Source organism: Toxotes jaculatrix, chromosome 13 (assembly GCF_017976425.1).
Source record: "Toxotes jaculatrix isolate fToxJac2 chromosome 13, fToxJac2.pri, whole genome shotgun sequence".
NCBI lineage: Eukaryota > Metazoa > Chordata > Actinopteri > Toxotidae > Toxotes > Toxotes jaculatrix.
In genome coordinates this window covers 18,821,801-18,834,176 of record NC_054406.1, presented here as the reverse complement: position 1 = coordinate 18,834,176, position 12,376 = coordinate 18,821,801, and the positions used below count along the sequence as shown (strand labels likewise).

Sequence of the window (12,376 nt, the reverse complement as noted above, 5' to 3'; positions counted from 1 at the left end):
GACGTCAGAGCGTGGGCTCTGGGCGTCATTTTTTGAGGATCGTCTGAGTGGGTCGAAAGCAGCAACCCCTGTGGTGGAGCCTAACACAGCTGCTGATAGTGCAGCTGCTCCTGTGTCCACACTGCTTCTCTCAAGGTCATGAATAGAAAATCATTCATTTATTCTGCACGTGCTTGTAGCAGAGCCATGGACCCTATCTCAGAGTTTTTTTTTTTATATCATTTTAAAAATTAAAAACTAGATTGCCTCTAAGGCAACTACTGTAACATAAGCTGGCAACAAATGTAATATTTGCTGTCTGACAAGCCAAAGTGACCACAGTATATTGAGATACAGTACACTGATAATTATCAGATAGGCCTATGTTGCTATGTTTTTATATCAGTGAAGGTGAAAGTAGGGTTTATTGCAGATCAGGAGAACATTTGTTTTGGCTTTGTGTGCCTGATAAACTTTGAATGACTGTTTGCCCCGACCCCCTATATTATTGCCTGTCAGGCTTCATATTCTCACACAGCATGCGTGCAGTGTCAGTAAAGTGATAATGGTGGACAGTATTTTTTAAAGAGTGTGTCTTTGGTTTTACAGAGAAGCTCATTTTGATTGTCTTCTGAAGTGATTACTGTTGTTAATAGATTTTATCAGCTTTAGCTAGTCACTGTCAGCTAATGTTAAAACTTGAAAAATTGATCACTAGCAGACCTGATGCTGAGAGGGTTCCAGTCCTGAGCAGGTGTTTTTCTAACGCAGTCTGTACCTCCACATAATAATGTAGTTCACCAAGGACTTGCCTCTTGACTTTGGAAGTAAGCCTTTACAGCTCACTACTGACTTAACTATTGAGTGTCCATTACTATGCATACTTTTACTCTTGTGTTTTTGGTTTTGTAAAGGCAGTAAACAAACAAACAAACAGACAAACTATACAAGACACATTCTTCAAACTCTGCACTCAGGTTTGGGCTTGTGGAGAAATCCAGAGCTTTACAGGCCTGTTGTGTGGATTTACGGTTGCTAAGCAATGACTGGGCAGTCGTTTTTTCCAGTGATGGTGTCGAGCAAATGGTCAGTTGTAGGTATCACATCCGCACATCTGCATATTCTTCCCACCTTTGCTAAAAAGCAAGTCTGGGCCTGTTTACTTGTTTTGTGAGGATCATTAGGTAATTGTGAGGAACATGGTTCTTCTGGGAAACGTTGGAAATCACTAACTAAACAAGAGATAGATGAGGGAACGTGAGTGCATTAAAAAGTTATTAAAACAATTAATCACAAAATAGCTCCGGTAAAACTCTGTAATGCGTCACAGGCTGTTGATATCTGTTTGCTGTGATGCCCTGCCAGCCACTGTTTAAGGATAGCCATGTCTCTGTCCTTTGTTGTTTATTTTTTTATTTTTTGCTGACTGTGTGATGCCACGATGTCTTTTCAGATGGGATCAGTGTGACAGGCCTGCCAATCTCCAGTCCGCTGCGCCAAGTCCTCAAACCCAGGCCCGAGACCAAGCCTGTCAGCAGTGAGTCTGGTAAAGCGGAGTACAGCCATATTAAGGTGAGCAAACAGAAGCCTCTGTAAAATGCATAAAAACAAAGCCCTGTTGTTTTGCTAAGTCCTGGATCAAGATGCAAGGAGGAGTTTTTTTTTTCTTTTTTGTGTTTCTTGGCTTTGTAGCATAAGTTGAGGGAAAATGCATTTTCAGCCTGGTGCAGTCTCACGGCACCTTTCCTGCAGATAATGAATATCTCAGGTTGGGATATTTAACCCTCTCGGTCTGGCGATATATCTTTCACACTAAGAATGTGTACAGTGTGCCCAAGTCTCTGCAAAGTTGAGGTAAAACTATAGCATTATTTACCACCAAACTACAGCTTTTGGTATACTCTTATAGAAGGAACACTGAGTTTATTTGGCTGGTGTTTCTCCTTTGCCGCAGATGCACTCTGCTCCTTGAATCAGGACTCAGAGCTCCAACATAGGCATAGAAATAAGAGGAAACTGTTCACAGGGTTTTTGTGTGAAGCTGCAAAGAGTGAAAAGGGGAAAAATAAATAGTGTGGCAAAGAATGAAAAGAGACGAGACAGAGACAGGCAACCTGAGAATGCACCAGACTGAGCTGGTCAGCAGGGGAGAAGGTTTTGTTGAGGATGACTGAGAGGTATAGATGGGCGGGCTGGCTGAGACTACCTGCTGAGGGTCATCTGTAGCACAAGTCTTACCTTTAAAAACCAGAGGAACCCCTTTCTCTTCCCTGTGAATCATCAGGAGAGAAAACAACACTGATGTCTAAGGTTCAAATGTGCTCCCAAACAAAGTCAACTTTCCTGACTTCCTTTAGAAAAGGTTGACATGCTGATGACTAATGGTAGAGAGAGCACAGGAGGATGGTGCTTGTTCAGTGTCAAAGGCCACTTAGTCACTGATACTGTGTGGAAAACATTTTGCCGAAAGAGTAAAAATGTATCAGACTTATTATATGTTACAGAAGGAATAACAAGATAGTTGTTGATGTCTGAGGCTGTATGTTTGTGATCGCAAAATGAATCTGGGACTGGTCAGATGACTCTCTGATGGTTTTGTGTGATGGATAAGATCTAAACAACTGAAGTTCCTTAAACAATAGTAAATAGTATAACTAAATAATTTAATTTGAACCATACTTTCAAGAAAACAAAAGAAAATCTGAACTAAATTAATGTGAATTATAGCTGTGTTTCGGGTGTAAATAAATAGTGGAGTGATGCTTAGACTTTAAAGTTTTAACGGTAGGAGAATGCATTGGGTCTTCGCCATATTGCATGAATTTGAAACACTGAGGGTTGTGTACGTCATGAGAGGAGGTCCAGATAGAAATGAAGCTTCTTTTTTTTTTAAGTGTCTGTGGAAAAAAAAACGAGTTGACAAAAGTCTGAAAACTCTCTTGGCCTGTTGGCAATCTGTCAAGTCATTTAGTTCTGTCAAGCTGTGCAGGCTGGATATTGGATTGAAAGTGGGATTATGATGTAAAATAACACCTGTGAAATATTAGTCCAGCTTTATCCTGCATTTAGCAACAAATACAATGAAGTTACAGATAATGAACATCTCCAAAATTTAGTATAGTGGTTTATTGATGTAATATCTAAACAGATTTAAAAGTGTTTGTCCAGATATGCTTATCCAGACTACTGTAGAGGAGAGTAAGAGGGTTATGTGTATCAGTGTGTATGGAGTAATGTATTCATTTACATTCCTACTGTACTGACTGCAAATCCTCGCTGTGCAGCACAGCAACACTGGAGGTAAGATGCACAATTCGTTTCTCTCTGGATTGATTTCACAGCCTGTTAGATATCCAGTTCATATGCAGGAAGGGGAAAAAGAACCAGCCATTGTTAAAAGCAGGCTGGGTGTTTTAATCAGTGGATGGGCTTATTAGAGACAGACAAAGTTTGACTGACAGCTCAGAGTTTCATCACAGAGTATGGTGTTGGAACCACGGTCAAAGTAAAACCAATTACATAAGGACTCTTGTCTCGCTAGAAGCCAGCCTTCGAGCAGGTTGTAAGGACGTGAGCTCTTTCTCTTTTCGTTTTGTAGAAGTACTGTTGGACATACAGTAGACATCAGGGTGATTCATTTCACCGTGTGCTCAACAAGATCTGGTGCACTGATTTTTCTGTGTACCGTAGTAAATTTATTCTTTCCAGCTGCATGACTCATCGTTGTTACGGGCTGTATTGTTTTCAGCAGTTTGACTCAAACCCACAGTGCCCAGCGAGCACTTGTTGACGCATGTCGATGAAGAAGGGGTGGACGGGTGCAACTTTGTTCGACATAAATCCAACAATAAATTGAATAAGTCCAAGTTCTGCAGTACATTAAGTTAGATGTTGTTTGTCTGTGGGGGGGGGGAAACACAACTTGAAAAAGTTTTACCTGATACGAGGAAGGTTCTTTGGTCCCTTTCCAGAAAATGACAGAGGTAACATCTTTGGACAATGTCTCATCTTCAGTTTGTCCATGTAACACTGGACATTCACCAAAACTGACCAATCAGGGACTGAGCTGTCAGTCAATACGACTTCACTGCTTCGCTCTTCTTTGTTTGTAAGAATTCAGTGTGAACATGAAACATGAAAGCACTGTAAGGGTGTGGAGGTCAGTGTGGGAGCTGGGCGTGTAGCATGTCAGATTTTCATGCAGAAGACCCGAATTTGCGTCCAGTCACAAGCTTGCAGTTTATATTGATCTTTATATTAACCGTAACCATTGTCTTTCCTTGACCTTAACCATACTGTAGATATCATCCACATATATTGTTCACAGCAAGAATTCTACAAACTTTGGCCTTTGACATAGTCTGTGTTTTTACAGAATCGTCCCGTACTGACGTTCTTGTCTTCGGTGACATGGTCGTTTCTGGAAGGCTGCTTGGCCTTTCTTCTTTCCGTGATGGTCGACAGAGCAGTGGCAAAGCCATTGAAGAAAAAGTTTTTCACGATATGGAGCCTTCATCCAAGCTGCCTTCATCCTCAGACAGCGCTCTGACCTTCCTGATTCAATTCTGAACAGGAAGCGCTGATGTGTTGCTTGCAGACGTCTCGGTGAACTCTTCTGCTCCACTTATTGCCACGTTTTTGAGCTATGTCTCCGCATATGTTAGAGCACTTTTTGAACGGGCATACTGCTGCTGTTATGTGGATCTTGATTTGTCTGTGTGTGTGTGTGTTTGCATAATAGAATGAGAGAGAATTTGTATTAGCTGCTAATAACAGTTTTTGGCCTGGAGGATGGATGGACAGATGCACAGGAAATTGAAAACCTTCAGGCCAAACTGGCTGGCAGTAACGCAGGGTGTTCCCTGCCTGTTTCTGACCACCTAAATCAAATTGGGCCAGTTTTTACTATTTATTTATTTTTTTGTTTGGAGTTTCCACCTGTTTTCCTCTATAAATCTTCTTTCCCTCACGTTGTATATGTTGTCTATGAGCATCTATGTGCTGCCCTGGCTGTGAGTCTTGGCATGTATACTTGAGCTCGCAGACTATGAGTAAGTGTAATCAATCATGACTGATCTGTAATCAGCGCAGAAGGAGTCAACATGTTTATCTCACTGACCTTTCATCGCTCAATCTTAGCGCCCGTTTTTCAATCCTCCCACCAAATTGCGAACGCCTGTGGGCTTGAGAAATGTGTATGCTGTCAGGGTGGGATGGATCCACCGCAGGTGAAGGAGGCCTGGCTGCTTAGACGTGTTGGTTTTGCCGATTATTTACACATTTTCAATGACTCAACCCTCCCCCCCAGGAGAGTGAGGGCACTTCCACAACTTGGTTTCTTTTAACACTTGTCAGTTACTCCTCTTACCTCATCACTGCAGCCGTATGTCTCGTTCCACCTGCCTGTCCTCAGAGGGGACCCACATCGTCTCTTCTGATTTGATTGTGTTTGCATGTAGTGCTGTGTCTTTCTTACAGCTACGGTTCCCCTGTGATAGTCCCCATTGGAGTATATGTGCATGTGACTGAAGCAGCAGCAGCAGCAGCTGTAGAGTCTTATTTGGATTTGGAACCCCAACTCCATCTGCTGGGGATTTGTGTGATGGGTGACTTGAGTGACATACTGGGAGTAAGAGAAAAGAAGGGGCTACAGTAATCCCACCTTTGTGATTGCCTATGAGTTGCTGTAAAGCTGGGCCGGTGTGCAGTCCTGCTCATTCACTTAGCCCTCCTGCGAAACTATCTTCGCTGGACAGATGTCATCGAGGGCATTTCAAGCGAAGCTATGATACCGAAATGGGCAGGCCTCTCAGACACATCCAGCGATTATCTTCAAAACACCAAATGTCTAGGGTGCCGCGAAGCTGCATCCAGCGCAATTTTACTTTCCTGTTCATAATGCCATGTTATTGCAATACAGAGATTGCTGTTTGAATGTAGATGCATGTGCTCGTCTGCGGCAGAGAGTCTGAGAGAGAGGAGGCTGTTACTGTGCTTCCTCCTGCCAACGTCAGGAGTCTTAGAGTGCGCAATTTTCTAGATGAGGCGCACCTCTTAACTCAGCCAAATACGAAATGAAATAGTCCCCATTTCAGGTGGTCATTTGAAAGATATTACTGCAGTGGACACTGTAATATTATCTCAAACAGTGGCTCTTAAGTGGGTTTCAGAGACGCTCAGAGTTCTGTCTTGTCATAGTGTGTCCCTGAGAAAACTGAGGAATAGGTACAATTTCTAGAAACTAGCAAAAGTACTAATTTTCATTGAAATCTCATTGTCATTAATGAACTGAAAAGTCATTTTACAAATAATTTGGAAAAGCAGTTAATTGTCATTTATCAAGCAAATAATTATCCGGTTTCAGTTCAGTATTAGATGTAAAGATCTGCTGCTTTTCTTTGTTTTATACAGTATCATGGCAAATTGAATTTCTTTGGATTTTAGGTTGTTTTACTAAAAACTGCTGCCTGCTGTTATAGGACACAGCTGAAGAGATTAGTAGTTAATAATTAGTAACTAACAGTTACCTGAAAGAGGCTAAAAGAATCAGAAGAGCTGACAGAAACTATATTTTGACAATAACTCTTATCTCATCTTGATGTTCTTGTTATCTTTGGTGCTGGATAACACAACACAAAGTTGCTGCGTCATAATTCGAACAAGGTTTTGTTTGTTTTTAGATTGCTGGTGAACACAAAACACTGTATATATGCCAAGATATTAACCTTAAACACTCCGGCGAAAAGGAGAATAGGATCACACCTCAGAAAAGCCGATGTAAGCATTTTCAGCAGTGAAGAGTGTGGCTGTGTGCAGTGAGAAAGAACCAGGCCTCCAGACAAGGCAAGCTGACACACACACACACACACACACAGTGTAGTTGGGGGGTTGTTGGGGTGGGCAGAGCTTCTTCAGGGCTAATCAAATCCAGTGGAGACAGAGGCAGAGTCGGCTGCCTGCCTGCCAGCCTGCCTGCTATTTTTAGAAGCCCAGCCCTGCCGATGGCAGTTCAGCTCTCTTCACAGATACAGATCCCGGCTCGTGATACAGATATTTATAACTGCCACAGCTGTCTGCTCGAGTGTGAAACTCCAGCTGAACAAGCAAATGATTTTCTTTTCTCTTGGCTCAGTATTAACGCTGTTCCTTCTTTTCTCCCTCTCTTGTCTTGTTCAACTTTATGTGCAGTTTGAGCTCTGAATGAGTATCGGCTTTGAAGGCCGATCTTTATCGATTGAGCTGCTGATACGGCGCCTATAGAGGAAGTCGCAGAGATTGTTTTCAACTGCACAGGATTTTTGGAAGTATTTATGCTCCCGTTCATTTTTTCTTATTGTCTTGATTTTGATCATAATTGACATATTATGTTTTGAAGTGAAACATAGGTTTACTTGGTTATTCATATTCCTCCATAAGTGAGTCCAGCATAATCCAGGTTTCTGATTGTATGTTTCTGTATCACTGAAAACGGCGTCTCTGATCTGTACTGACTGATTTACCTCAGCAGTTGAGGTTAAACCCTCTTTTGTTTGTTTTTGGTGGCTTGAATGATAATTTGATATAATAATATAGTTGGTTAATACTTTAGTTGTGGACTCTCTGATTTTACTTACCTGAAACTAACTAATAAAGCACTGAAACAAGTGTGGGAACACACTTTTTTTTTTTACCGGCAGATGAATCTTAACATCTGCACAGATAAAAACTGGCAGCAGCTTCAATCAATCGCGAAAGGAGCATTGATCTTCAGTCAAATTAAGACCCCAAGAATCAAATCATAAGAGGGTGTTGAATCTTCCCAAAGACTTCCCCGAAAATTTGCTATTTCAAGCTGTTTCATGAGTCGTCTTCAAAAACACAGCTGCTACTGAGCACTTTAGCTGTGTTTATATATATTTACATATGTTTTAAAACGAAGTAGCCATCTTTTCCACCTGGAGGAAAGAACTCCAGCATGTTAGAATTTACAATTACATCCCTCTCAATTAGTCTTTTATTTCCACCACAGATCAGACATGAGGTGGAAATATGGATAACCCCCCACTTTGTTGGCGCTTGTGTTGTGGGCGTTGCTTATTAGGTCTGCTTTTGATGCCCAAAGCTTTGGCTGTAAACAAGTCAATAGTGTTTTATTGGTGTCAAAGCTGAATAAACACCAATAAGCACCAATAGTGTTTTATTGGTGTTTATTCAGCTTTGACTTGAGGGAGAGAAATAAGAGAGAGAGAGACAGAGACAGGTGTGGATAAAAGCAATAATTCAGTCAACCTCTGATTTAGGCTTAAAGTGCCCCCAAACATCTTGCTTTTGACTGGTGTGTCTGATAGTATCAGTCCACAGAGACTGAAGTACTCTTCACCGCAACAGAGACATTCCAGAAAAAAATAATCCATTGAGCAGAAAACACTTCACAGGGCTCTGTGAACAGGCTCCTGCTCCACCATGCTGAAGAATCCAGCAGTGTGGTATGACTCTCTGCCACCTGCCAGGCGTGTATCCAGACCTTACTAAAAGGAATGAAGCCCTGCCAGAAGTTTCAAAGCCTCACCAGGGTCATCTCAGTCCAGTTCTCTATCACAGAGCTGCTGCTCCTCTGTGCCATTTGAAACCTCCTCCTTTCGGGGATTTTGACAGCCAGCTCCCTCTGTGAAAGATTTGGCCTTATTTAACATAACTGTCTCCACTGACGCCACAGGGAGGACAACAAATGGACTAAATATCCCATCCATCCTCTCGGGGTGGTGAGCTCTGTGTAGCATGCAACTATCTGTCAATCCCTATGTCTATTTTTAGATTTTGGGTATTAAGTCTTGGAAAGTGTCTTCGCCTGGAGGTTGGCTGTGAAGAGGAGAGATGGGGGAATGTGAGATAATTGCGACTAATCAAAAGGCATAATCATCATCAGGAGGGCCCCTCCTCGCACACACAGAAAACCAACACACCCTGTACGGCCACAGTCGCTGGCTGTTTGCCGACATTTTTATTCCTACAAGCCGTTTAAGATCTCAGCGCTTCATTTACCTGTATTCTGTACACAGTCCTCACTGATTGGGGTTTCAGGCATCAGCTGCAAACCACAGCTGTGCCCCTCCCACCTTCACTTTTCACTTTTCTCTCTCTCTCTCTTTTTTTTTTTTTTTTTTTATAATCTGTATATGGCTGCCTGTTGTCCTCAGGCTACAACAACATGAAGCACATCTCCCCCGTGCCTCTGTGATAGATGACAGGAGGAAACATTAGGAGAAATAGGAAGATGGATGGGGTCTGGGCTGGGGGATGTGTCACTGTGAGGCTGATTCTGGTATGGAAACCCACAGGGATTGGCAGACGTCTTTTGTTTGTTTTTTGTTTTTTTTCTTTTTGTTCGTTGCCTCTGTGGCTACTGCATCTGCTTCCACCTCTATCGCTGTTTTCTTCCCGTCGACAGAGATGCAGAAAGGCCTGCCGCTGGCTCTTTCATGCCCCAGGTAGTAGTTCGATAAGCCCAAATGTAATTATGTGCTTCATTCTTTCTCAAGCAGAGCTGTCATTACACTCATGATAATAGAGTGTATAATGCACTCCATTCCTTTCTGCAGAGCTCCCGCAAATTTTAAGTGATATGATTTGCATGTGAGACTTTTATTTTGCTTTGGATTACGTGCCTTGTGATTAGCATTTCCTGTAGGAGTTGGCTGCTGGGTATCCGAAACTCATCAAATTAAACCTTTAAGACTTGCTCATATGAGGAATGTTAATATTTGAGTCAATTGTGAAAAGGCGTGCTTGATTTCCTGTGAGAGTCAGGAAACCAACCTGCCCCGCGTTGCAGTTATAGCTTCGGCAGAAAGTCAGCGCAGAGCTTTATAGCACGTTTTTAGACTGTAACAGCAACAAGTGCAACTGGCCCGGGCGCACCTCATCCTGCCGGGCAACACCAGCTCTTAATTAGCACTTATCTCCTGCACCCTGCATGGTGCTCATACGTAAGACACAGAAAAGACAAGTCAGTGCCGTACATCTTGTCCTGATGACCTGTCGCTGCTCTGTCAGCGTTAACACTGTGATGTGGCACCGCAGGCATCCTGTGTCTAACTGATGGCCAAATGATCTGGTCCATTAAGACCCTAGACCCCGGGGATAACTGAGTTTTGTATTCCTCTTCCTAATTACCATTCATGTAAAATGCACAACTCTGTCTGAGCTCCCAGGCAGCTTTTTATGAGCTGCAGCAAGACGGGGCGACTGGGAGAGCAACAGTTGGTTTGCCTCGTGGCTCTTTAGACTTCAGCGAGATCTCTTCAGAGAGCCGTGCCTGTTCAAAGAAAGTATTGGAATATAAACTTTGCCTTTTGAATTATTGTGTATATATTATATAATGTAATAACTGTGCATATTTTATGTTTTCATTCTGAAAATGAAAGGTGAGGCTGAACTTCTCAAAGAAAGGAAGTTATTCTGGTTTCGAGGAGGGGGGAAAAATGTCATTATATTTGATATTTGTGGAAATCAAAGTAGCTGCTGGCATGTTTCAACAAACTAGGTACATGCATTTAATGCCCAGACTTTAAACTCACATCTATCTTATCAAAGTATTATGTTTACAGTTGACAGACAGTCTTAAGGTCAAAACTTTACTACAGTTGAAAATGCAGTTGACATGGTTTCTCAGGAAAACTCCCACATTGGGCTTTGATTGCTGCGCTGAGCACAGACTCCCCTCTGCTGCAGATATAGATTCAGAAAGAGCATGAGCGCTTGTTTTCAAGAGACTGTCCTCTCATAAAAAAAATGACCCCATAGGTCGTTCGTGCAAGTGGCCTATTACGACCCACAGTTATGTTTTATTCTTAAGTGGCATCCAGCAGTCGTGTCAGACGTGTCCTTCCAGTAAATGCTCCACAGTGACATGTTTATGAGGGACATAATTACCAGAAGCTGGAGTAATCATGACGGGAGCAAAGGAGGAAGTCAGGTGACATTCTATAGCAACAGAGGAGACCACTGTTTGTTTCCAGTTTCAAACCAACAGTTAAAATCATTTCAGTTTCAATCATTTTTAACAGTTTGAACTTGTTGTTTCAGGATCCTGTTGCTGTAGAGGCTCTATTTTCAGAAAAGGCTGGTTGTATCAGAACGCAGAGACAAACGACCTACATGGTTGTTTAGGTTATCGAAGTTGTTGTTTCAGGAGACTATACTGGTAATTAGAGTTGAAAGAATTAATCCTCTATTTCACTAGTTGAGGGACAGAAAATTTATCTATTTTGATGATCAGTTAAATCACTTACCAAGCAAAATGCCAAACATTGTCCGCTTCTGACTTGTCAAATATGAGCTTTGGTGTTTTTCTATAGACTGTATCGTTTTAGACTGTTGTCTACTTTGTCACCTTTTGCTCTTTTGGACATTTTTACTGTTAATTGAAGTTTTATAGACTAATCAATTGATCATAGGAATAAGAAATAGACTAATCGATAATGAAAACAATCCTTAGTTGCAACCATACTGGAAATACATTGATGTGCTGTACAAATTTATTTTTGACCACTTGAATCTCCTGAATGTAATTTATTGTTGGAGACACAAGCATGTTAATAATACTGAAAATAGTTTTTCATCAAATGTAGCAGATCATAAAAGGGCTTGATAACTACACTATCATCATTTATGTCTAAATTTGTATCAAACTTAATGTTAAAGTTTGGGATATAATTCTTTCTCTTCCAAATTAATGCTTTAGATTATGTTGTCAAACCTGTTGAAGACCTGCTGGATCTCTTGCAGCTGACACATCGACTTTATTGTAAAGTTAAATTTGGCAGATCTCATTATTAAGGTTGGTATTAAAGCTTGGACAATGTCTTAGGCTTGTCACTTTTTATTTGAAGTTAAACTGTTGTTTGAATGTGTGAAAAAAAAAAGATTCAATCTGCAATGATCTGCCCAAATGTTATAATTTACTGTGTGAAGCACAAAAAGCCTTGTCTTGTACTCCACTGGGAGGTGTTAAAAAAAATGCACTCTGACCCACCTCATGCCTTGTTGCCCTCTGTTAATTGGGCAATTGTTGTTCATCTCATTAATGCAAAATGGAGGAAACTAGTGGATAATCATGACACTAAAGCACTGGAGAAAAGGGTGGAAGAATCTTGGATATAAAACTATACTGGAGCTTCTCTATAGCAACAAATCTCATACACCTGTTACAAATCTACAGCAGAATCTGGGATTAGGCTTATGCTTGATTTTCTAGTATTTTGAATTGTCATTTTACTTGATTTAAAAAAAAAAAAGACAGCCTTACAATGGATGGAAAAATGTATGTATTTGTGGGTTTATGTAAATGTTTTAGCAGTAAACAGATGAGAGATTAAAAGTGGACCCTGATGATCAGAGTTAGTTTGCACACTGCACA

General features: G+C 41.4%; 1 protein-coding gene across 2 annotated transcripts in view; it reads left to right on the top strand.

The window, feature by feature from the left end:
- trappc9 (trafficking protein particle complex subunit 9) overlaps positions 1–12,376 on the top strand; it is a 172,215-nt gene that overhangs the window by 60,287 nt on the left and 99,552 nt on the right. For both annotated transcript variants that reach the window (XM_041053407.1, XM_041053408.1), the window contains one exon: positions 1,433–1,551. In XM_041053407.1, the coding sequence (XP_040909341.1) occupies positions 1,433–1,551 (119 nt within the window). The remainder of the gene's footprint in view (positions 1–1,432; positions 1,552–12,376) is intronic.